Source organism: Globicephala melas, chromosome 16, assembly GCF_963455315.2.
Source record: "Globicephala melas chromosome 16, mGloMel1.2, whole genome shotgun sequence".
In the NCBI taxonomy this organism is placed as follows: domain Eukaryota; kingdom Metazoa; phylum Chordata; class Mammalia; order Artiodactyla; family Delphinidae; genus Globicephala; species Globicephala melas.
The window spans coordinates 61,291,002-61,316,379 of record NC_083329.1 but is presented as its reverse complement, the minus strand read 5'-3'; the positions used below and the strand labels follow the sequence as shown (position 1 = coordinate 61,316,379).

At 52.3% G+C, this 25,378-nt stretch overlaps 1 protein-coding gene and 1 long non-coding RNA gene across 2 annotated transcripts; one reads left to right on the top strand and one right to left on the bottom strand.

Moving 5' to 3' along the window:
- Positions 1-406: 406 nt before the first annotated feature.
- LOC115856341 (uncharacterized) lies at positions 407-18,952 on the top strand. Its single transcript, XR_009559263.1, has 3 exons — positions 407-778; positions 2,416-2,473; positions 18,832-18,952. It is a non-coding gene; the product is annotated as an uncharacterized lncRNA (long non-coding RNA).
- TBATA (thymus, brain and testes associated) lies at positions 4,935-16,870 on the bottom strand. The gene is made up of 10 exons (XM_060286041.1): positions 16,671-16,870; positions 15,180-15,412; positions 13,122-13,277; positions 12,157-12,236; positions 10,820-10,993; positions 8,787-8,868; positions 7,844-7,988; positions 6,202-6,254; positions 5,394-5,436; positions 4,935-5,151 (listed from the first exon to the last, which is right to left on the bottom strand). The coding sequence occupies exons 1-10, from the start codon at positions 16,868-16,870 to the stop codon at positions 4,935-4,937; spliced, it is 1,383 nt and encodes a 460-aa protein (XP_060142024.1).
- Positions 18,953-25,378: the final 6,426 nt, after the last annotated feature.

Genomic DNA, 25,378 nt, shown 5'->3' with positions numbered 1-25,378 from the left:
TCCAGCCTATTCTCATCTCACCCATCAAGTGGAGGGCGGTCAGTGGGGTGACTGTTGAGCCAGCAAACTGGGCATGGAGAAGCTGACCCCCGCGTGTGTCCTTTAGCCACGGTTCCCAAGCGTGGTTCTCTCATCTTCCAACTGCTATCTGTTCTAGTCAACGTTTCCCGAGGTGTGGAAAGTGTACTCTGGTGGTACAAGTGGAACTTAAGGGGCACACGGAGGAACATTATCATTTTAAACATTTCTATTTCTATTTATTTTTGTGTGTATGAGAAACTTTTATAAATAACACCTCCAAACCATGATGCCAGGGATATTATCGCTGAGGTCAAAACTATAGTTAAGTGAAAAAAAGTAAAAAGGTAAATTTAAAGAAATATGAAGGAATATAGTACAGGTGGTGAACAGTTGTAACATGTTCATGACGGGGGTATGAGAATGGTTCAAGTTTGGGAACCAAGGGCTCTTGTCAGTGGCTCTGGAGTCTGATGAGCCTGTATGCTAGTTCTGGGGCCTCTGCTTACTAGCTGTGTGACCTTAGATTATCCAGGATCCCTTTGGTCACATGTAACATAAAAATCAACTTCTTCTGTACACTCAATTTCCTAGCAGCATTATCCACAATAGCCAAAAAGCAAAACAGCCCAAATGTTCCCCGATGGATGAACGGATAAACAAAATGGAGGATATACATACAAGGGAATATTATTCAGCCTAAAAAAGGAAGAAAATTCTGGCACGTGCTACAACATGGGTGAATCTTGAGGACTCTATGGTAAGTGAAGTAAGCTAGTCACAAAATGACAAATATTGTATGATTCTACTTATATGACGTACCTAGAACAGTCAGATCCATAGAGACAGAAAGTAGAAGGGTGGTTGCCAGGGGCTGGGGGCAGGAGGGAATGGGGAGTTATGGTTTGATGGGTATAGAGTTTCAGTTCTGCAAGGTGAAAAGGGTTCTATGGATGGATGGTGGTGATGGTACCCCAACAATATGCATGTATTTAATATCACTGAACTATATGCTTAACAATGGTTAAAATAGTCAGGTTTATGTTAAAAGTGCATAAAAATCAACACTTCGATTAAGAAATAATTTTATTGTCTCATATAATGGGGAAGAATCAGGACCATCAGGTGTGACTGAATCCACAGCTTTGTCTCTTGGAGCAATGATGACCGATGATGGCATCATCTCAAAAGCCAACATTCCTTCCCAGCCAACAAAACAATCCCAAGGGTGGACTCTGGTTGGCCTGGTTTGGGTCACGTGCTTATCCAATCCTTGAACCAGTCACTGTGCCCAGGAATGGGGCACTCTGGTTGGACGGAGCTAAGTTTCAGGCCCACCTGGAAGGGGGTGGGGGGCATCTGGGCAAACCCAACAATGGCTTTCACAGTGACTAAGGAGACTGGATCCCAAGGAGGACCTAGAGCCATAGGAGAGAAGGTTGGAAGGGAAAATCTGTCCTCATGCTTCAGGCAGGCAGAGAAACAGAGGGGAGTGAGAAGAGAAATTCCAGGGCCTGAGCCAAGGAAAATTTAGAAGTGACTCAGGAGTAGTCATGGGGTCCTGACACCCAGCAGAAGTCACCTTGTTGCCCAAAAGGGGGCCCAGACAGGGAGTGCTGCTAAGCAGGGCACAGAAACTCTGCAAAGCCAAGCAGAGCTTACAGGCCACAGCCCAGTAACCAGCCTGGCCTCCAACCTGCACAGGATCTGAGGTCAAGATGGCCCTGAGGTCAAGATGGCCCTGTGCAGGTGACGAGGAAGGCAGGCCAGACACCACTTGCATTTCCAGGAAGGCCAGTGATGACTCTGGCCAGTGCTTTGTGAGATGTCTGGAACCTTCCAATTCTCCCAGCTGGCTGTCCCCCTGGGGTTCAGCAGTGACTCCCTTAAAACATGGAGAAAGGATGCAGGCCTGTTGGAGGACTTCAAAGAGGGCCAAGGAGTCACAGCAAACCCTGCCGAACTCCATACCTAAGGGACGGAAGAAGAGGAAGCAGAAGGAAGAGAGGGTGAAGTGGCTGGAAGTGAGAGAAGGGTCCACTTCTCTGTCTGGAGACAAGTGGGACTTGGGGTGATCCTGCAAGATGGCAGCTGGCAGAAAGTAAAGGGCACTGACAGAGGAGCCCACAGCCTTGAGTTTGAATCCACTGCTTATGGGCTGTGTAAATTTTGATGTTGCTTCTGCTCTGAGCCTTGGGTTTTCCACCTATAAGACCTACTTTACGGGTGGCTGTGAGCATTGAATGAGGTCAGATCATCCCATGCAACCATAGGTTAGCCATCTGTGTTTTTGCAATATGGTAGTTTCCCATTCCCATTTGCATAGCACATGTTTATTTCCACAGTGTTTCTATGTGCACATGATTCAACTCAGTCCCCTTATCTTTCTCCTAACAGACTGCAGAGCTGCTGAGAAAGATCTCATCTGTTCACAATCTACCCGCAAAATACACAGGTAAGAAGCCAGGCCTGAAACATCTTGTCTTTCAATGCAGTGACAATGGGTGCAAAAGCCAGGCAGTGACACAAGCATTTTGCAGCGAGTTGCAAAAGGAAACACGAGATGGAGAAAGCAAAATAAATAGATTTGAAGGATGGGCTAAGGAACTTAAAAGAGAGGTACGCTCCAGGGAGTAAGAAAGTATGAGAATCTGCAGGGGCAGATATTAATCTCATGACAATTTTTCCTGAAAAATTAGAGGAGGGGTAGAAGGATTACCTAAGGACCCAGGGCTTTTGTGCCAAGAAGTATGGTATATTTTGGAAACAGATAGCTTTTAGAATTTTTCACTGTCTGGATTTCAAAAAGTTATTCATAATGGAGTAGCGATATACTCTTGTAACCACAGCTGCCCAGGGGCAAGGACCCTATTCCATGAACAGTCCTCCTGTTCAGCTCAGCCCCTAAATGAGGTTAGACGGCAAGGTGGAGCTGGAGGGTTTGGGAACAGAGGCTGGAGGAGCTGAACTGCTGCATCGATTAAAAAAGTAAATGTGCGAGGATATTCTGAGCCATGCTACAACATGGATGAGCCTTGAGGACATCACGCTAAGCGACGTAAGCCAGATACAGAAGGATAATGTGTACGACTGTATGATTCCACTAATATGGTGGACCTAGAGTTGTCAGATTCAGAGACAGAAAGTGGAATGCCAGGGACTGGGAAGGGGGGGAATGGGAAATTATGAATGGTTTTCAGAGTTTCAGCTTTGCAAAATGAAGAGAGTTCTGGAGGTGCGTGGTGGTAATAGTTGCAAACAATGTTCATGTAGTTAATGACACTGATGTGTACATTTCAAAGTGGTTTAAATGGTTAATTTTGTGTTATGTATATTTTACAAGGAAAAAATTAAAATAGTGTGGGCTTTCTGGGGGCAAACTGGTGGCAGGGTTGAGGACAGGGCAGGGGAAATTCAGTGAGATGGCAAGGGGCATAGGTTTTTGTTTTGGTTTGGTTTTTTGGGTTTTTTGACCGCACCACGCGGCATGCGGGGTCCTAGTTCCCTGACCAGGGATCTAACCTGTGCCCCTGCAGTGGAAGCGTGGAGCCCTAACCACTGGACAGCCAGGGAATTCCCAGGGCATGGTTGTTGTTTTTGTTTTTATAAATTTTATTTATTTATTTATTTTTGGCTGTGTTGGGTCTTCGTTGCTGTGCACGGGCTTTCTCTAGTTGCGGCGAGTGGGGGCTACTCTTCGTTGCGGTGCGCGGGCTTCTCATTGCAGTGGCTTCTCTTGTTGCGGAGCATGGGCTCTAGGCGCGTGGGCTTCAGTAGCTGCAGCACGTGGGCTCAGTAGTTGTGGCTCACGGGCTCTAGAGCACAGGCTCAGTAGTTGTGGCACACGAGCTTAGTTGCTCCGCGGCATGTGGGATCTTCCCGGACCAGGGCACGAACCCGTGTCCCCTGCATCAGCAGGCGGACTCTCAACCACTGCGCCACCAGGGAAGCCCCAGCCCCTGATCTTGATTGAAGCCTTCCGTGCACAAGTTTTGTGTGAAAGGGGTCATATGAACTGACGTGGGGGAATGGGGGCAGTGCTGGAAGTAGAGAGTGGAGCCACAATCCGTGGACTGAACTAAGTCAGTAGAAGTAGGAGCTCAGAGCCATAGGTGATGATGAAATTGTAAATACTCAATGCCGACCTCCCCACCCCATCCCAAGCAATTTGCAGAAATCTCAAGGAAGACATTGGACTTCCCAGAGGGTCAAAGCCGTCTTCTCTATATCTTAAAGGATAGAGACACCCCAGTTGCATCTGGGTCACATTTATATAATGTCCCTTTCCTTCTTGGTCTTGCCAGCCGCCATTTTCCTAACCATATGCTCTTCAGGAATGTGACCACAACTTTTGGTGAGGGTTGCTGTTCGTAAGGCAGCAGAATACAGCAGATGGGAGCAGGGATTCTAGATCCAGACATGTTGCATTTGGATCCTGGTTGTCACTTACTGTGTGGCCTTGGACAAGCTAATTCACCTTTCTCAGCCTCACTCAGTTTATTCATCTATAGAATGGGAGTGATTCTCTACCTCATAGAGCTTTGGGGAACATCAAACATAGTACCGTATATAAAATATGTACAACAATTCATATAGTGTTCTATATGAGTTAGCTAGTATCTGCCTCAGTGCCTGGTAGGGGCTCGATAATTGGTATGGGTCAGTGTTGGAAAGCGGCCTGTGAGTTCCCACCCTCTGCTCTTATCTACCCAGAACCCTGGGAGACTTGGCTCAAGGATGAGCAGAGCCCCATCTACCACCTGCCCTTCAGTTCTCTGGAACCTAACAGAACCAGGGAAGCCCCACGTGGGGAGGCTTTCTCCAAGGGAGTCGGGATGGTTTGGTACAGCTCATCCCCCCTCCTGGAGCAAACTACCCAAGCACAGACCTCCTGGTAGGAGAGCGGAACTGTCCTCTTAAGGGGAAGACAGTATTTTAATAGGCTCCATGTGATAGGAAAACCGGTACTGCTGTTGAGGAGGTGCAGGCCGAATCTTTGAACTCAGGGGCTCTTCTTGAGCAAGGTGGGCAAAGTGGTGCGAACTCCTCAACACTCTACCTTTGGCTTTGCCGCCTTCTCTTCTGGGTTCTGGCTGGAGTGCACGCGAAGAAGTTGTGCTTTCCCAGGGTTCTCTGGGGGGGGCGTGGAACACAGCAGGCAGGAGAGCGTGAGGGGCCAGGTCCCTACCTGGGAGCTGCCCAGGAGATCTGGAGAGACCCCTTCTCCCCACCAGGCCCTGGTGGATATGTGTGTGCCTGGGTCAGGCCAGGCTTCTGCTTGGGCTCTCCTGGCAACCTGGGAGGGGTTGGCTCCCTTCCCCCAGCCTCACCGACCTCTTCTACATCCAGGTCACAGATGTCTGAGCAGTACCTACTCTGTGTCAGACACGCTGCCCGGCACACAGGACCCTTTACAGTCTAGTGGGGGAGAACAGTGTACATCGAGAATACCTGTCCTCTCCTCTCCCCTCCAACCTTCCTTCCCCTCCCCCCCACCCCCGCTCTGGTCTAAGGTACCCCCTCCTCCCTGGTCTCCCTCATCCCCTCTGGGACCCCACAGTCCATTCTCTACACAGCAGCCAGAGGGGTCCCACCACACCCTGCTGGTAACCCTCCAGTGAACCCCATGCTCTCTTTATGAGACCACATGCCTGGCCTTTCCCACAGGCCGGCTCTGTCCATCTATCTCATGTCTTACCACTGTCCCCAACCCACAAGGCTCCGGCCACCCTGGCCTGCCTGCTCGTTCACCAACACACCTGGCAGGTGGAAGCCCTGCTCGCGGGCTCTCCCTTGACCCAGAGAGGGCTGGATCCTTCCTGCCTTTCGGCTCAAGGGGCCCTCTCCCCACCCTGCCAGTCCTCCTGATTCTGCCATCGCCCTGTCATTTTCCGTAGGGCACCCATCTGCCTCAGGTGTCTTTGTGGTCTGCACTCCTTCCCTAGGATGAAGCTCCACGGCAGCAGGAACTCGTCTCCAGATTCTCCCCCAGTGATCCCAGAAGCTAGCGCTTAGGTACTGATTAAGGATCTGCTGAACGAATGAGTGGATGGATGGATGGATGGATGAAATGAGCCGCTTCTTTGGGCAGGGCTCCATCTCCAGGGGGTCCTTGTATCCCCTGAGGAATCTAGCCATGGTGGGCCTCTCTGAGCCCCCAGTGACCTGCTTACCTGGTCTTACCTGGTTTTTCGCTTTTTGATAGAGGTGGCGTCTTTGTCTTCTTCAGGGATTGGCTAAAACCAACACAAGGAGAGGCTGGGAAGGTCAGGCTGGAGCCGTGCAGCCAGCCGAGTGGCAGGGTGGGCAGGGAGGTGGGGAAGGTGCCCCAGGGAGAGGCAAGACCCACCCCTCCTGAGAGCCAGCAGGTGTCTGTGCAGGGATGGCCCCACCCCAAGCAGGACCCCAACAACTGTGACTCCATCGCCCGCTGTGGCCACAGGGAACCAAGGCCCTTCTGTAAGGAGCCGTAGGGAGGCCACTGCACCTGCCCTCCCCTGGCTTACTGCTTCCCTGCAGACGGGAAGCCTTCCTGTGGGAGTGGAGAAGACAGAAACCCTGCTTCCCTGATGAATTACTGATGAGCATGGATAACATTCATATCTTGTATTGGCTTTGCACTCAGCAAGCCTTTTGATGCACCCGATGTAATTTTTCCTCCCTATGATTCCAGGAGAGGGTGTTTTGAGAAGGTGAAACAGAGGCTCACAGATGGGAGGTGGCTTGCCTAAGGTCACAGTGAAGCTGCCTTACCACTGTGCCACCCCTGGTCTCAAAGTGGAAAAGAAAACCAAGTCCAGGGCCAGAGCAAGCACCCACACCTTCAGCACATCCAAGCCAGCACAGCATGCCACCCCCTTCTCACCAATCCACCCACCCGCGCTCCAGCCACTCCCAAATTTAACATTCCCTAACGCTTCCCATTTCTGACTTCCACTCCTGACTTTCCCCACCCTCTCATTTGCTTGTTCAAATCCTATCCATCCCAGCAGTGTCCCCAGGCGCTATCAGACATACTTAGGGGACTGTTGGAAATACACATCTCCGCGTTCACCCCCACCCTGCTGTGTGACAATCTCATCTGCCTTTTCAATAAGCTCCCTGGTGGGTCTGAGCGCTGCTGGGCTTGGAAGTCAGATAAGCCTAAGTCTGAACCCCAGCTTTTCTGCTGCCCAGCTGCGTGATTTGGGGCTGTCATTCAACTGTTCCTGAGCCTCAGTTTTCTCATCTGTAAAATGGAGGTAATACTGCCTCCGTGGGTGGCTGTATGGACTAGAAACGTGTGAAACACCCAGCGGTGTCAGGCAAACATAGTGGGCACTCAGGATTGCTGGTCCCATGGCTGACACTCAGGCCCCACTCCCCTGCTGTGTGCGGACTTCCCTCATCTTCCCTTTCCCCAGCTCATCATTAATCCTTCTCTCCAGCCATGCAGAGGACTTAATACCCGCATAAAGGTACTTCTGCCTGCCTTGTGTCACCGTTCCTTCTCTGCTTGTTGTGTCTTCCCAAAGACCAAGAGCTCCTGGAGAGCTAGATGTGGCTTACCTGGCCCTGTCTTGCTATAAGTGACACAGGTCACCCCCTTAGCATCCCCACGGCTGGCCCCTGGAGTCTGGTCTGGTAGAGTAAGCTTTCAAGCCGCATAGGTAGAACAGGGGGAGGTCCGGGGGAGAGCATGGGCCTCTTCCTCCAGGACAGGCTTAGGCAGCCCAGGCTCTGGCCAGCGCCGGGCTCCCTCCTCTGGCCTCCACTGGCCTCACCTGGGAGGACAGGTGGCTGAATGTTACGGAGGAGAGGGGCAGCTGAGGGGTGCGAAGCCCACCTGTAGGGTAGCTGTTGCCTCTCTTGAAGTGGTTCTTGAATTTCCTGGAGCTGGTTCAGGAGTTTCTCTGATGGGATGGAGACTAGGGCCTGGGGAAGGAGCTGAGCCACTGCTGTCTGCAGGAGGCCTAGTGCCCTGTCTTTCTCTGTAAGCACAAGCGGGGGAGAATCCTCAGGGGCAAGACCTCAGCCCCCATCCTGCCACTAGGTGGGAACGTCAGGGAGCGGGCCCTCCAGCTCTTCTGCCCAGTGGGTCCAGACGGCTCTCTAACCATCTCACATTCTGTCCTCGGGGGCCCGTGGGGAAGGCCACACTTCTCTGGCCCCTGTGTGTGCAGCGTGCCTCGGCCTTCCACACCTCTCTCGAGTGTCCCTGGTTCTTGGTTCACCTGCCACCTCGGCCCCTGGCCCCCTGGGAAGCCGGCTGGGGACCCGCCCTCCCCCCCCCTCCACTCTCCCGTCCAATCAGCTCTCTGGCTCTCATCACTCCTCACCCGCCCACTTAGATACACCCTCCACCTACCGCCCCAGTGAGTATGTGTACGTCCGTTTACGTGTCCATGTGCACGTGTGTGTGCTCTTATGTACGTGTATTTGCATCTCTGTGCGTGTGCATTTCCCACAGTGGTGGATTAAAGGCCGTGTCTGCTAAGTATGGTCTTTGAGTGTCTCCCTCCCAGGGGCCGAGGCCTGCGGTCAGTGTGGAGGAGGGGGTCCCCTCTAAGGAGCAGGGTCGTGGAAACCCTGCTGAGGAATGTGGAGGAGGGAGCAGTGACGTTGTCTAGCTGGAAGAGATTAGTTTGGGGCTCCAAAAAGGAGGAGAGGCCCCCGTGTAAGGCCCTGGGGTGGGAACCGAGTGACACCTGAGTCCTGCAGAAACAGTGGACACAGCCCTCAGCGGTCTCCACTCAGACGAGGTTCTAGGCCCGGGACTGTGTCCTCACCCTTGGGGGGCGCGTAGAGTAGCCAGAACCGGATAGTATTCAAGGAGTCTGTTTGCAGGATTTGAGAAAGCAGCTCCAGGATCTGTGGGCAGGACGACAGGCCTGGGTCGGCGTGGCTGGACAGCATGTAGCTGGCTGCACAGCTGCCTCCCCCGCAAGGTGGTCTCCCAGAGCCCTTGCTTGGCTAGACGGGTCCCCACGATGGTCCCTGCCTCCCCTCCGCACGGGACTTTACACTTTGTAGAAAGCTTTCTCTGCCTACAGCCCTGGAGGAAGATTCTTAACCTCCCTACTGGGCAGATGAGGCGTCTGAGGCCTCGAGAGAGGAGGACACCTCGCAGAGCTGTTGTGGCAGAACAAAGCCTCAGAATCAGGCACCTGGACCCCTCGTCCCTGAGCCCTACTTGGGCTGGTTGTACCTCAAAGTCCCTCACGGGGAAGGCAAGGTCAGGGCTGGCCCGTCAGCTCCTCAGAGATGCACCAACTCCCAAATGCTTGGGTCCTTGGTGTGGGGATTTCAGGGACCCCATGGGCCTCCCCTCCCTGAAGTTCCCAAGTTCAGAGATTGGAGATGTTAGCAAAGAGGTGGGGTGATCCCTGTGGGCGGCCTGAGGGTCGAAGTCAGCTGGTTCTGTGCCCTGCTCGGCCGGGGGCTCCTTCCCGCCCAGAGCCCTGTGCTCTTCACTCCCAGCCGCCTTCTCAGCCTCTAGCATCTTGGCTACTTCAGGGCCCTTTCCCTGCGGCGTCCTCCAGTCAGGGATCAGCGGCAAGAGATCCAGCTCTGTCTTGGAAGGGTGATGGGGGCTTCCTGGGCCAGGCTGCTGCTGGCGGCTGTGCCTGTGTGGAGCTGGGGCCCACGGGGGGAGGCGGAGCCCCCGGGGTCCTAGGAAAGTGGGGTTCCCTCAGCGCTTGGTGGTCAGTCTCCCCAGGACCCGAGGTGTGCTGTCAGTGCCCAGCAGGTCTGCCTCATCCCTAGCAGAGCGGGAACTGGGCCGGGCCTCTCCCCAGGCCTGCGACTGCTAGGCTGCCCACCCTCACCCCCGGGTACCTGCCCCCTGAGGTGACCCCCGCCCCCATCTGCCCGGGGTCCCTCTCCATTCTCCGCATCCAACTTACCTGCCCTGTGCCCCCTCCCCACAGGACCCGAGAACCTACTTCCAGGGAAGGTGAGGCCGCCCTATGGTGGAGAGAGCACTGTGTTCTAGCCCCTGCTATGCTGCGCCCTCTCCGGGGACCTGCGCCGTGGGCTGTCACCCGGCAGGGTCTCAGCCTCCCCGTCTGTGGAATGGGGTCCTGTCTGCTCTCTCTGTTCCCTGAACTGTCTTAGGGCTCCAAGGCGACTGCGTGCTTTAAAGCACTGGTCACAGGGCAGGTGTCAGGATGCTGTCATAGTCTGGCCTCTCCTGGAGAACGGGTGCGCCTTTGAACAGAGACGCTCACTGCCTCGCCCGCCAGCACGACTCCTGCGTGCCTCTCAGGCCCCCATGGGACACTCGAACACGGAGGAGGGGGCTTTATGCTTCGCTGCAGCACAGACCAGACGGCTCCAGGGTGTGGGGAGGTGGCTGCGACCAGCCTTGCAGGCTGCGGGGGGGCAGCAGGCTGGGCGTGGTGAGGACACGCCAGGCAGGGCCTCCACCTCCAGGCTTCTCATTCCACCGCCGTGGCTCCCTTCGCTAACACGTCAGGTGCCACAGCTGGACCAGACCGTGTGACAACGTGTCCGTGCTCCCAGTTTGGCTAAATCATGGAACTAAGGTCCCGAGAGGGAAAAGGACTTAGAGAGGGAAAGGCTCAGACAGAAAGCTAGAGGCAGCTGGGGATTGGAATCCAGGCTCCTGACTCCCAGGTCTGGGGTTTTTGAACCTTGTGGTCTCAGGTGCAAGGCTCCCTGGGAGAAGCCAGGCTTGAAAGCAGTTTGCAAGGGTCCTAGTTGGATCCCTGTGAGCCTGGGAGCAGGTACCACCATGTTCTCTGCCCTCAGACTAGGGCCTCTGTAGGGTCCACAGCCCCCAACCTTCCCAGCACCTCACCAGCAACTCCTGATCCTGTAGGATGAAGGTCTGGTCTCCTCCACCTGTGCTCGGAGAGTGGTTTCGTACGCCCTGGCGGGAGTGGCGGCGGGCCGTGGCCCGGGAGGAAGCAGGGATGAGCCTACCAGTCTCTGCTGAGTACTTTGCCCCATTCTCCCGCTGAGGCTCCTCCTTCTGCTGGGAAAAAAGCAGCCAGAGACTCTTGGCAGAGAGGGAGAAAGAGGAGAAAGCAGAGGGGACAAGGGGGAAAAGAAGAGGAGGAGGCCGGGGACCCAGGATATCACCCAGGCCAACCCGACCCTGTCCTAGACCCCTCTTGCCAGTGGGGTGGCCCTTCCATTATAGCTATTGCTCTTCCTGCTGGAATTTCATTGAATGTTGGCTCCCCGCCATGGTTCTCGGGTGGTCCTTGTACTTCTTCTTGGGTAGGCCCTCCCCATGCCCCTCCCCCCAGCCCATCAGAGATTTGAAAACAGTATCCTGCCTTGGTGTAGGATACTGTCCCCCACAGCTTGCCATCCTTTCTTTGCCCTGGGAAACCTTCCTGAGCCAGGCCTGTGGGCACAAGGCCTAGGACCTCCTGCCCTGGAACTCCAGTTAAGACTGGTAGTATCCTTCTCCCCATTTTAAAGATAAGAAAACTGAGACCCAGACAGCTTAGCTGAGTTGCCCTGAGTGTCACAGTGAGTTAGCTGCAGAGCAGGGACGGGAACTCTGTTGCGCAAGACAAGGGCGGGACCAGACTCGGCCACAAAGTTCCGGGCCTGTCCTAGGACCAATTTCAACCACCTTCAAGCTGCCTCCCGCTTGTCCTTATTGGTTTATCAGCAAATAGCACCCAGGAGGCCACCCCCATTCTGTCTGTAATGCTTCAGGGATTTTCCACCCCTTCTCAGATTAGACACGAAACGAAGTTCAGAAATGAGAAACAAGCTGATCTTGCCTACGTCCAAAGTCAGCCCTTCTCCCACCTTCTCCCTCACTGCTGCCCACTTGTGCCCTGTTCCTCAGCCCTCTGGTCTCTAAAGAGGCCCTGCATTTTCCAGCTTGTGAGCCTTTATGCTGTGTGCTTCCACTAGGCACGTCTCTCTCCATCCGCTTCTAAACTATGAGCCCTTCTTGGATTTCTCCACCTGGTACGTTCTGTCCTCTGAACCCTCACTGGGACCCTCTCCCTTGGGTTGAATTCATGGGCCCCTTCCCCCGTGCCAACAGTAGCGCCTCTCAGGAAGGCTCGCGCTACACTGATCTGCTGGAAGCCACGTGGGAGGGATTTAGTTACAGAGGAGTGAGTCCATTTCGTCTCTTCTCAGGCAGCTGCTTTGTTCTGCACCCACCTCCTTGCTCTTCAGCGCGTTCTCCTCGGTGAAGATGGCCACCCGGGAAGCCAGGTCTTTCAACTCCTTCTTCCAGGCCTCTGGAAGGAGGGGACGAGATCCGGCCAACTGGTACCTGGGGCTCTCCTCCTTGCCCTCCCTGTACACTGGGTGTGGGGAGGACTGTAGGTGGAAGAGCCTCCTCTCCTCCCCGTCTTCCTGCCCTGCATCTTAACGGGAAGGGTAGCTTCACCGGGGAGGTGGTGCCCTTGAGGGAAGGAGTAGGAATCACACCACTGGTGGGTTGGTGGGTATGGTGGCTACTGATACTGGTGTCCTAGCCTGTGGCTTTACTGGGAGATGCTGGAGAACATTTGGCTACATGTACCAAGATGTTTGTGATTTAGTCTAGCTTTGCCTCTTTTAGGAGCCCAAAGCCAGGACAGAGATTCAGTCGACATGCTGTGGCAGTTACTAAAATACTGAGTGACTCCTGGCGAGGTTGGTGACGAGCACTGCAGCAAGCCTTCCAAGCCCCTCTGCCCCTTCCCCAGGGTCCTCCCCGCCCTTAAGGGAAAGGGAAAGGCGTGGCAGCGCAGAGGCCTCTGAAATGCTGCCCTCCCCCTCCGCCCCCCAACGCACTGTCTATGGCCGGCTGTTCTGATTGGCTGGTGCCTGAGCACACAAGTTATGAAATACAGTATTTCCAATCCTGTTCCTGGCTAGAGCTGTAAGTCACATGACTGTTGCCCACATCTGCTTGTTATGACTCCTCAGACACATCAAAGCCAAGCAGGGGTGCATTTCTGAGGACCTGGGGCTGGGGAGTAATGCAAATGCAGCTGCCTGAGGAAATAAGGAAAACACTGGGGTTCCCCACCAGACCCCACTGACCTAAGAGCAATGGCCCTTTCCTTCTCAGGCACCCACCCAAGCCAGGCACACGTATAACCCCAAGGTAGAGGGGCTGTGGCCCAAGTACCCACCAGAAGCAAGCCAGGGATCCCGATTGGACTGCGGGTCTCCAATGGGGACCGAGATGGTGGGCATCCCGATCAGAGAGCGGGGTAAGAGTGTGGCTTGACGTGAGGCGGCCAGAGAGAACTCGTCCCTGACAACACAGACAGGCTTCCCGGTGAGATCTGTGAAGGGTTAGAGGCTGTGAGAAGGGGGGCCTGAGTGGACCCCAAGAACTCCGGGGGGCTGGGAGGAGGCTGGTGAGCAGGGGCTGCACTTGGCCCACTTCCTCCAGTAACCACAAGCCCAGAGATGGCGAGAGCTGGGAGGGCCTTTGTAACCACTGCGACCTTACCCCTGGGGACACCTAGAATGGCAGCGAAAGGATGTGCTCGGGATCACGCAGTGAGTCAGGCAGAGGTAAGACAGGAACCCGGGCTTCCTGAGACCCTAGTCCTGGGGTCCTTTCGGTGTTCTACGACAGGGCAGTGAAGTGCAGGTGTGAGCACAGAGGCAGGCAGCTTAAAGAAGAGGATGTGGGGACGGGGGCATTAAGCCACAGTTTGTGACGAGAGGGGCCTGGGCTCAAATCACAGGGAGCGAGACCCTCTGGATAAAACGTCATGCCATCTGTCAGGCTTCCAGGGCTGAGTGCGTGGCAGCCTGGAGGCGGTAAGAGACAGTTACACGTGAGGACCCTCCAGTCTAAGGTTTGTGTGATGCTATAGCATCATTAGTTCAGCTTTGGGGAACAGCCTGGTCAGGACTTACCGTGGGTGCTCACTCTGTCTTCCCGAACACTTTCCTTTGGTGCCAGAACCCCTCACTCTCCTGGGTCCTCCTGGCTCACCAGCCCCTCGGCTACTGCTTCCTCTTCATCTCCTCAACCCCTTAGCCTTGGGGTCCCCAGGCTCATGCCAGGTTCTCCTCCCCTGCATCTACATGGTCCCCTGATGATCCCATAAATACCACCCCCATCTGAGCGGCTCTCACGTTGGCACCTCTGCCCCAAATGGACCTGACTGCCTACTCGATACCTCCTCTCGGACTTCTAAGAGGCATCGCCCATGGTGCATCTCCCACGCCCCAGACCGAACCCCTGACCCTCCCCACCCTCCACTGGCCCCTTCTGTGGGCTTCCCTGTCTCAGCCAGTGCAACTCCAGTTTTCCAGTTACTCAGGCCAAACACCTGGGAATCGGGCTGCCTCCTCTCCCGTCTCGTACTCTGTTTTGAATCTACCAGCAAATCCCGTTGGCCTTACCTTCTGTATATCTCTAGAGCGGGGACACTAACTCCTCCACTGCTATCTCCCCGGTCCAAGCCACCATCCATTCAAAAGCCAGTAGATCCCTTCTGCTACCTCTTTGCTCTCAACCTTCCAGTGGCTCCCACCTGACTCACCGAGATGGCTTAAGGGTGACCATGGTGAGCTCCAAGGCCCACGCGTTGTGGGCCCAGCTGCCTCTTTGATGCATCTCCTTTCTCTCCCCTCCTGACTCTGCTCCAGCCACACTGACTTCCTTGCTGTTTCTCCAACAGAGCCAGGATGCTCTTGCCTCAGGGCCTCTGTCCTTGCTGTTCCCTCTGCCTGGGACACTCTTCCCCCTGAGATCCACACGGGTCATGCCCTGTCTTCCTTTATCCTTTGCTCAAATGTCATGCTGTTGGTCAGGCCTCCTTGTATAGCCTTGGCACTTACCACATCTGACACCTTATCTATTTCCTATTCTTTCCCACCAAAGAGTTGGCTCCGTGAGGGCAGGCACTGTCTGTCTCGCTCACTCTCATAACCCCAGGACCTAAAACACTGCTTGACCCATAGTTCACACTCATTAGATATTTGGTGGATGGATAGCTGAGTGGCTGAAATGGCCTGAGTTAGACCAGAGAGTGCAGCTCTGCAGCAGAACGTTCATCCCTTTCTCTGATTTGTAAAATGGGAGAATTGGCAATGACGTAAATCCTGTGGGGCTAGGCAGTCTGCCCTTGGACCCCCGCACCCTGCCCCTGCCTCAGGTCCTCCCTTTCCAGCACGTCCTCCCCTGTCCCCACCTCCGGCCAGGCTCTGGCCGGCCCCAGCCCTACCTTGGATGTGGGTCACGTGCTGGGGATGGGGGTGGTGCCGGGAGAAGAAGGAGTGATGGCTGAGGTGGCCGAAGCGGTGGGCACCGGGCGTTTGGGGCTTGGAGGTCCTCAGTTCCTCTCGGATCAGCCTGAAATCCACAATCCCTGGGATCCTCAGTTCTTTCTGTGGCCCGCCGTCCGCGTGGCTCCTTGGCCAGCACCCTGACTTCTCGGGTTTTGGCTCAGTCCTTGGCCTGAAGGAGAGGATCAGGGAGAAGCAAATGGAGCCCCCCGGCAGCGGTGCCCACCCGAGCTTATTAGAATCCATTCCTGAGATGCTCTGAAGTCTGGTTTCCGGGATTTCACCGCCACCCCCGTGACACCAAAGCTGAGCCTCCCCCAGGCTCCTTTCCCAGCCATGCCATCCGGCCCCAGGGACCCTTCTGTCTTCCTAAGATGCCTGAGCAGGGAGCCAGGACCCCAGTTTTCTCTCAGAAACCATTTCTAAAGCCAGAAAGAGAAGCCATAGACCCACCTACTCATCCAAATACCTGGACTGGAGCAAAGGTACATTATATACACCTCCAGGGCCAGGGGGCTGACCCTAGCATGGGCCTCTCCCCAAGCCAAACTGCTGGCAGCCCAAGAGAAGCCAGCTATAGGCTGTCACCCTCCCCCCTTGCCCTCGGGGGCAGTTTTGGCCCAGACTCAGCGTCCAGGGGCCAAAGCTGGCGCCAAGGCCAGACTAGGCCAGTGAGTCCTTGTCCCGTGGGGGCCCCTCCCGGGAGATGCAGAGGTGACAGGGCGGCTGTCAGGGCTGCGTCGCTGCAGGGAAGCCTCAAGCTCTTGCTTCGCTTCGCTGGAGACAAGCGTCTCAGGTTCTCTGTCTTCCACCCACACCCCTTCCCGCTCCTGAGGACGCTGTGCTTCTGCCCCCGGAGGAGGCGATGGAGTAGGTCCAGCGAGGATCCAAAGGTGGGCTGCTGTCCGCCAGGGGCCTGGTGGGACCACCTGCCTGCTCACTGTCTGCTTTCCCTTCCGGTGGTCCTGGCTGAAGGGAATCCCTCTGGAGGTGTATAGATGGACTCTGGATATGCTAAGCAAGGCGTTTTGCCCCAGGAATCTCTGCGGATCTCGCTGACCAGGCCCCTGAGTTTCCTCTTCCGTCCTCCATTCGCCTCTAAGGGGTCTGGGACTTAAAGAAATAAAGCAAACCTTCTCTGAAAGTCGCTGTTAGCTGGCCTCCCCTACCCCCAACTAACAGAAGAAGTCAGCCCCTGAAAACCCCTGGAATTTCTGTGCTCCTGCCCCCTGCCTGTGACTCTGTCCCTACCCAGGAGGGGCCCTGCTTGTGATTTGCTAACTCAGGCCTGAGAACCCACTGGGGGCCTGGCTGATGGCAGTGGAAGGTGATCTCCACTTGGACCCTCAGTTTGCTGAGTTCCTTTGTCTTCCGACCACCCCGGCCCCCTCCACCTCCTTGGTCAGCAGGGAAGGCATTTGGGACCTTACCTCGTCAGTGGGTGCTCCGCCAATTGGGTCCTCACTTCCGTAGCCATTGTAGGGCCTCTAACAGAGTAAGGACCGGCGAATTTAATACTAGTGTTGAAGATGGATAACAGGAACTCTCGTTGACTGGTAGTAGGAGTGTAAACCGGAACAGACTCTAGGGGAAAAAATTGGCAATATCTTATAAAATTGAACATTTGCATGCCGTATCACCCAGCAGTTCCTCTCCCAGAAATATACCCCAGAGAAACTCTTGCAGACGTGCAAAGGGGGCTATGTGTAAGAATATTCAAACCAACATTGTTCAAATTAGCAAGAACCTGGTGACAATCTAAATGTCCAGTGGCAGAAGAATAGATAAATATGCTGTGGTCCATTCAGACGATTGAACGTTATATTGCAACGACAATGAACGAACCACAGCTACACGCAGCAACATAGATGAATCTTACAAATGTGATGCTAAGTCCAGGAAAGCAAGTTTGCAGGAGACCATATGGCCTGAGATGCTTTTTAAAGATAAAGTTCAGGGCTTCCCTGGTGGCACAGTGGTTGAGAGTCCGCCTGCCGATGCAGGGGACACAGGTTCGTGCCCCGGTCCGGGAGGATCCTGGAGTGATCCTCCATGCTGCGGAGTGGCTGGGCCCATGAGCCATGGCCGCTGAGCCTGCGCTCCGCAGCGGGAGAGGCCGTGGCAGTGAGAGGCCCGCGTACCGCAAAAAAATAATAAATAAATAAATAATAATAAAGATAAAGTTCAAAAGCAAGCAAAATTAGAGGACTTCCCTGGTGGCGCAGTGGTTAAGAATCCACCTTCCAATGCAGGGGACGCAGGTTCGACCCCTGTTCAGGGAACTAGATCCCACATACATGCCGCAACTAAGAGAATGCATGCCAAAACTAAGGAGCCAGTGAACCGCAACTAAGGAGCCCACTGGCCTCAACTAAAGAGTACACGTGCTGCAACTAAGGAGCCGGAGAGCTAAAACTAAGGAGCCTGCCTGCTGCAACAAAGAGCCGGCACAACCAAAATTTAAAAAGAAAGAAAGAAAGAAAGAAACAAGAAGCAAGGAAAATTATCATAAACATGATAAAACAAGAAAAAAAAGCAATGAACGCTAAACACAAAATTCAGATAGAGGCTATTTCTGGGGGCAGGTGGGAAGAGGCGGGGAGGAGAGGAGCAAATATGATGTGTTGATGGTGGTATTCTAGTTCTTGGTTTGAGAAGTGCATTTACTGGTGATGACATGAATGAAAGATAATAGGTGTTAAAGCCAAGAATTGTGATTAATCTAAATCTATGGATCTGTACATATAGTGCTGGGGTTGCAGGTGCCAAGGATGGGGTTGAAGCAGGAAATCAGTGCATTCTGAGAATTAACCATCTGAGTCATAGAATCTGCAAGGGACCCCAGAGATCGCCCAGGGCCAGGCTTCCATCAGGTTAGGGTGGAGGGGAGCAGACAGCACTGCCTGAGATCGGGTAAGAGGAGAGACTTGGAGATCAAACAGCAAGGAGCCAGGCATCCTGACTCAAAGTCTCCTGGTCTTTGCCTACAGAGAAAACCAGTTGGCACGGCTTCCTTCGAAGGCAGTTTGGACATCCTTAATGATGGGGGCTAGGCTCGAGAGCACTTAGATGCTGCAGGGTTGAGGACAGGGCATTGGGATGCCCCATACCCACCTGCCTACAGGAAAAAGACTCGATAGAGCAGAGACTTTTAAATACTTTTGACTGTGACCATAGTAAGAAACTCATTTTTACATCATAACCCAATTCACGCACACAAGTGTGCATGCATTTGTGTGTGTGTGTGAAACTGAAGCAGTTCTTACCCTTGTTATATATGATGCATACTGATAGTTTCATCCTATTTTTTGTTTTCATTTTGTCAGTGTTAGATGCAAACTATTAAATTGATTTTATAAGCCAGTAATGGGTCATAGCCCACAGCTGCTGTGAAGAGGTCAACAGAGCCTCTAGCGGGCCAGGCCTGCCTTTTCCAGAGCAAGCCAGGCCGGGGCCCCACTGAATCTGACCCTGACCTTCCTTCCCTCTCTCCCTGGGCCCCCAGCTGGCCAGGCACAAGAGGCCTGATGACACCAATGCAGAGACAGAACTTCCCTTTTCCCCTCTTGGCCCCTCTGGGTCCTCCCCCAGGCCCTGGGCTGTCTGGAGTGCCCATTTCCTGCCCTGTGGAGATCCCTGGACTCACGGAGAAAAGTGGCCGCTATAGCATGTGGGTGAGTAGCCCTTGCTGCCCCAGCAGGAAAGAGCAAAAGGACACGTCAATGGAAAGGCTCGTCAGTTCTGTGGGTAAGCCTGTCGCTTTGTGACTGCATGAGCCAGTGGTTGCTAGGTTACCTCTGCCCCACAACTCCAGAAGCCCGGCACCCCTCTCCTCACCCCCATCCAGCTCCTCTTACCCTTCCTGGAGGGTCAGGAAGGCTCGCTCGAGGACCTGCTTGCCCTCCCTCCAAGCTCCCTTTCTATCTCCCATTCAGCGCTTTCAATGGGGACCAAGGGAGAAAATGAGAATCAGGGGCTGGTTTCAGCCAGCGAGCATCAGGCAGAGAGAGAAAACCTGGCAAAAGAGTTCGGTTGGGCTGGGTGCCAGCTCTGTCAGCCTGACCGGGCTGTCTGCCACCACGGAGGGGGTCTGTCTCCATGCGTCCTATTTCTGGGGATTGATTGGCAGAGAGCTGTCTCTTAGATGGAGAGGAGGAGGCCGCCAACAGGATCCAAAGCGTCCCTGCAGCCCTACTCTAGGCAGGTTAGCTGGGTGGGAGGACCCTGGGCTTTCAGTCCGGCAGGGGTTTCCGTGGGAGTCTGACACTCCCTAGACGTGCCACCTTGAGTAAGTTGTCTGTACTGCCAGAGGTGTGGAACAGTGGTAAGAATACTTGGTTCCGATTCCAGCTCTACTTCCTAGCTATGAGGCCTCAGACAATTCGCCTGATGTCTCCGAGCCTCAGTTCCTCTGTCTCTGAAACGGAGATGATACTTGCACTTATTCTCGCGGGAGCTTTGAGATTGCATGACGTAATGCACAGGAAGGTGTTTAGAATAGTGCTTGACACCAAGTATGATAACTTATGTTATTACCTTCTCTGAGCCAATACAATGGGGTACCCTCACCTACTTCTCAGGTTGTTCTGAAGGACAAACAAACTAATAGAAGCGAAGCACCTAGTCATATGCCTGGTGCACAAGAGATACTCAAAAGTGGTAATAATCATCACTGTGATTGGTATCTTTTTTTTTTTAATTGAAGTATAGATGATCTGTAATTGGTATCTTGGTGGAGGGGAGATGGAGGGGGATGGGATGAGTCCTGAGCCTGAGAACTGCCATGGGTAGTTTACTTTGTGTCTTTGAGGCTCAACTTGGACCGCTGAAACAGGGGACCAGGATAATCCTTTGTGCACAGGGCTGACGTGAGATCAGAGGCTGTGAGGGGTGTCCACAGAGTCTGTAAACAATGCAAGGGTTTGCAGACGATGCTTGGTGCCGTCCTAGGAGTGAGGCTGCTGGGCCTCCGAACGGGTGGGGGTGGGCCTAGTCGAGGGTCTTCCTTCTCGGCACCCCTGGCTTCATATCAGTGGCCCGAGGCTTCTAGACTCTGTGTCCTCTGCTGGGGAGGAAGAGCAGGAAGGAGGATAGCTAGAGGCAAACCCAAGTTCTTCAAAAGTTCTGCCCCTCCCCACTGAGGGGTGGGGACACAAAGCACTGCAGTGCCCCATTCAGGGGGGCCCTCTGAGCTTGGCCTCGCCTCCAGTGCTTTTCCATCCACACGGGTCAGAATGTTCTCCCTTCAGGCTCTGGCTCTCCTGGGCTTGTCTCTGCAGGAATGAGGTGACCCCTTTGAAACCATTCTGAAAGCCCCGCTCTTGCATGCTTCTGGGAATCCTGATGGCTACTATGACAAATAAGACTGGATTTGAAAGGAGAGAGAGCTTTCTCCCCTCCTGCCAGCCCCGCTGTGCTGCTTTCAGCTCACCTGGGGGATTTCCCACAATGTGACCTGACTCAGCCGAGAATAAAACCCACTCATCCTCCCCTTGTACCTCTTACCCCTCCCACTGTGTTGTTTAAAACTGAACACCGGGCCTCCGTGTACCTTGCCGCTTTGGGATTGAAGGGGGTACCGTATGGAATGCCCTCAACGCTGGTTTATAAGGTTTATGAGAGAATTGAGAGGAGACCCTTCTGACTGCTCTTTACGGAGCATCAAAAAGAGGAGAGAGATTCTGTCTGCCTGTAAATGGTTTGAAGTACAGTCCTCCTGCTGGGATGCGTCAGTTATAAGAGAAGCACTATAAAATTTTATGGAATACTTCTTATGTGCCAGGCACTGTGCTAATCCTTTTTTTTGTTTTGCGGTACGCGGGCCTCTCACTGTCGTGGCCTCTTCCGTTGCGGAGCACAGGCTCCGGACGCGCAGGCTCAGCGGCCATGGCTCACGGGCCCAGCCGCTCCGCGGCATGCGGGATCCTCCCGGACCGGGGCACGAACCCGCGTCCCCTGCATCGGCAGGCGGACTCTCAACCACTGCGCCACCAGGGAAGCCCCAAAATGCAGTCTTTTGATGGAGAGAAATTTCTAATTTTAACTTAGCCCAGTTGATGAATTTTGTCCTTAGTGATGAATGGTGTTTGTGTCCTGCTTAAGAGATCTTTGCCTACCCAAAGTTATGAAGATATTTTTCATATTATTTTCTAGAAAGTTTACTATCTTACTTTTCACATTTAGAGCTATGATCAGCCTGGAATTGGTTTTTGTGTAAGGTGTAAGATAGGCGTCAAGAGCCATATTTTTTCCCCTACAAATCTCTCTTTGACCAGCACCATTTTTAAAAACACTGTCTTTGACTTGCTTCTCTCTGGTATCACCTTTATCAAAATTCAAGTGTCCATATACGTGTGGGTCTGTCTCTGGACTCGTTCTTTTCAAGCGCACTATGGGTCTAGCATTCTGCCAATACTACACTCTCTTAGTAACTGTAGTTTTAAATACATCTTGATATCTAGCGGTATAAAACTTCATTGGAGAAAACTGTTTTTTTCCTCCATTCTCAATACTTCTGACACCAGATGTATGGGGTTTGTCCCACACTGAGCATTTCCCCATTTCAGCAGGAACCAACTGGGTGTCCTACAAGTTTAACTTAATTCTGACATTGTCTGCCTGAAGACAGCATCAGACCCCACAGGTTAAGGGCCCAGTCCCACAGGCTGCCCCCATTTCAGACACTGAAACTGAGTGTCCCGCTAAAACTAAGTTCCCTTACTGAGTTGATGATTAATCTCTCAATCCAAAACTTTATTCCCTTTCTTGTTCCCTCTGACCTCAATCCTGTGCTAACTGAACACTCATCGACCAGGGTCAGATGACTAAAATTGCTGTTGTTGATAACATGATAACATCGTTAATGTACTCAGGTTGCTACTATAGATATCATCATTAACGAACAAACCCAGATTGTTTCTCCAGGGCAAGGTGAGATAACAGGCCCTTGAACCATGGACCACCTGGCCAGAGAATCCAAAACCACTGACATCCTGAGCCCCGGAACCTGAATGTCACAGAAATGTCACCTGATGATGATTAATCCCAGCCTCTTCGTTCTTACCCTTCAAAACATCCCTCACTCAAAGACCAAATGGAGTGGACATGAGACCTGTCTCCCACTCCCTTGCTGGGCGTGATGCAATAAAACCCTTACTTTGCTGCCAACACCTGCTGTCAGAATTTGGCTTTCTGTGGCCGCAGGCACATGAGCCCTTGTTGGTAACAACACCAGTCGCAAGTCCAAGTTGTCATCTGTATTTTTTTTTTTTTTACATCTTTATTGGGGTATAATTGCTTTACAATGGTGTGTTAGTTTCTGCTTTATAGAGTGAATCAGTTATTCATATACATATGTTCCCACACCTCTTCCCTCTTCCGTCTCCCTTCCTCCCACCCTCCCTATCCCACCCCTCCAGGCGGTCACAAAGCACCGAGCTGATATCCCTGTGCTAGGCGGCTGCTTCGCACTAGCTATCTACCTTACGTTTGGTAGTGTATATATGTCTATGCCTCTCTCTCGCTTTGTGTCATCTGTATTTCTGACTGACCAGTGTTAAATTAGGGTTCTCACGATCCCCTCCTCAGGTTTGAAAGTTTGCTACAATGGCTCACAAAGCTCAGGTAAATATTTACCTATGTTTACAGTTTATTGTAAAGGGTTATTATAAAGGATACAGATGAACAGCCAGATGGAGAGGTACCTAGGGCAAGATCCCGTGTACAGGAGCATCTGTCCCTTTGGAACTGGGGTGTGCCACTCCCAACATGTGGACCTCTCACCAACCTGGAAGCTCTTCAAACACCATCCTTCTGGGGTTTTATGGAGGCTTCAGTAGGTAAGGGTGATTGATTAAATCATTGACCATTGGCGATTGAGTCCACCACCAGCCCCAGGTCAGGGGGTTAGGGCTGAAAGGTTCCCCTGGCAACCAAATATTACCTCAGTAACAGAAAGTCAGGTGTGTGACTGAAAGAGCCAGTTATGAATAACAAAAGACACCTTTAGCTGTCTCATCACTTAGGAAATTCCAAGGGTTTTAGGAGCTAGGAATGAAGACGAAGACTAAATGGATACATATTTCTTATGCTAATTCACAATATTGCAGATTTCCAGCTTTATTTTTTAAGGTTGTCCTTACTCTTCTAGTTCCTTTGCCTTTCCATACAAATTTTAGAATAATTTATCTGCATCTACAAAAATTTTTGATGGGATTTTGTCTTTTTTTAACTGATTATTTTTCCTACCAGTTTTTTTGAGATATGATTGACATACAGCACAGTACAAGTTTAAGGTGTACAACATAATGATTTGATATACATACATCATGAAATGATTATCACAATAAGTTTAGTGAACATCCATCATCTCATATAGATACAAAATACAAGAAATAGAAAAAACATATTTTTTCCTTGTGATGAGAACCCTTAGGATTTACTTTCTTAACAATTTTCATATATAACATTCAGCAGCGTGTATTATATTTATCATGTTGTACCATACATCCCTATTACTTATTTATATGCTGTATTATCCTGGTATTATTTCCCATCAATGTACAGGAGAAAATCCTGTGATCACATGCCCTTTATCTCACCTGTTGTCTCTTCTGCTTCATACATGAGATTTTGGATTGTGGCCAGTATCACTGGGTGCTTTGATGAGAGCTGGCTGCTCTGAAAGTTGAGTCTCTGCCAGACTCTTGGGGTTTACCTGCCATGGCATTGCCTGTGCCTCTGTTGTCCTGAAGTCTGTGTGACTAGCCTTCTGATGATCTTTTAGAGAATAAAGGAGGAAAGAAAGAGGCGTGACTAACGACCCCACATGGCTCCTCCACCTCTCCTGTCTCCCCTAGAATGGTCAGTTACCTGGTAACGTGTCATCTGAACAGGACTCACAGCTCTGGAGCTGGCAGCTATAGACTGGTCTAAGTCAGCACTCAGGAAGGTTACCCAACGTGGAAGAGCAGGCATCAGAGAAGAGAGAATAAGTCTGAGCTCTCCAGAAAGATCCAAGATCATGGAACCAGACAAGTTTCCTACATTCATCCCTTTTCGACTTACATGTCCCTTCTTTGACTCCCATCCCAAGTTCTCCCCTCATACTCTCTTTGAATACCCAATAATTCTTACAATCTCATGTATCTCTTCTGCAAGCCGGTCAGCTCCAAGAGGTTAGAGGCCACATCTATCTTGTTTATCACCAAGCATAGGGCCTTGTTCTGCATGGTGGTTACATGGGTATATTTGTTTTGTACTAATTCATCAAACTCCTGGTGCAATGCCTCATGCCCAATAAATATTCATTGAATGAATGAATAGATGAAACAGAGTCTAAGGTAGTTATTCTTCGTATTCACCCCTTACATGCCTGAGTCCTCGCCTCAGAAGTCCTACCCACTGTATGCTAGTATTTGTCAACAAAACAGCTCTAGTGACAGGGAGCTCTCTACTGCCCAAGGTTGCCTGTTCATTTTCTGTGTAGTCCTGTTGGCTAGAAAGTTCTTCTTAATACTGAACTAAAATATATCTCCGTGAAGCTTCCAGTCAATATTCTTGATTCATTCTTATGGTCACATAAATCAGGCCTCGGCCCTCTTTGTGATGACAACTCTGTAAGAGCCCATGGCACGTTATGCGACTCTAAGTAATTCCACATGACTAGGGAAACCAGAAATCCCAGATGGCGCGACACAGCCCAGGTTATTATGCCTGCAGTCCCAGAAAACTTATTAGTTACGTCCTCAGTCTCAAAAGTGTCCCAGACTGGATGATTAATTACATAGCTACTCTAACGATGCCTGGGGTATAAAGTCTGAGGGTGAGGTAGAGATGGGGGAGATGAAGGTAGAGAGAGGCAGGGGCTGATCATAAGGGGCCTTGTGGACCAAGTTCAAGAAGAACATTCAATTAACTGGGCCTTGTGTGGTACCTTCCCTTGGAGGGCATCCTCTCCAGATATGATCTAGTTCACAGGCAGATCCGTACATCCATTGGTAGATGGTTATTGCTACGGATTGTCATTTATGGAAGACATCAGGTAAGTGCTTTCCAAACAGCCTGGGGTGTGGCCCGGGCAATCTCTGCTGACCCTGGTTCATGTATTTTCTGTAACTGATTCTCTGCCACTAAGGCT

Excerpts from the sequence above, each read along its gene's own strand:
- TBATA (XM_060286041.1), bottom strand. The coding sequence starts at position 16,870 with ATGCAAATGTTCAATTTTATAAGATATTGCCAATTTTTTCCCCTAGAG. Across the intron at positions 7,989-8,786 it reads ACTCTACGCGCCCCCCAAGG|AGAAAGACAGGGCACTAGGC; the intron begins GTGAGGACACAG and ends TTGTGCTTACAG. Across the intron at positions 5,437-6,201 it reads ATCAAAAAGCGAAAAACCAG|ACTGTAAAGGGTCCTGTGTG; the intron begins GTAAGACCAGGT and ends CTCCCCCACTAG.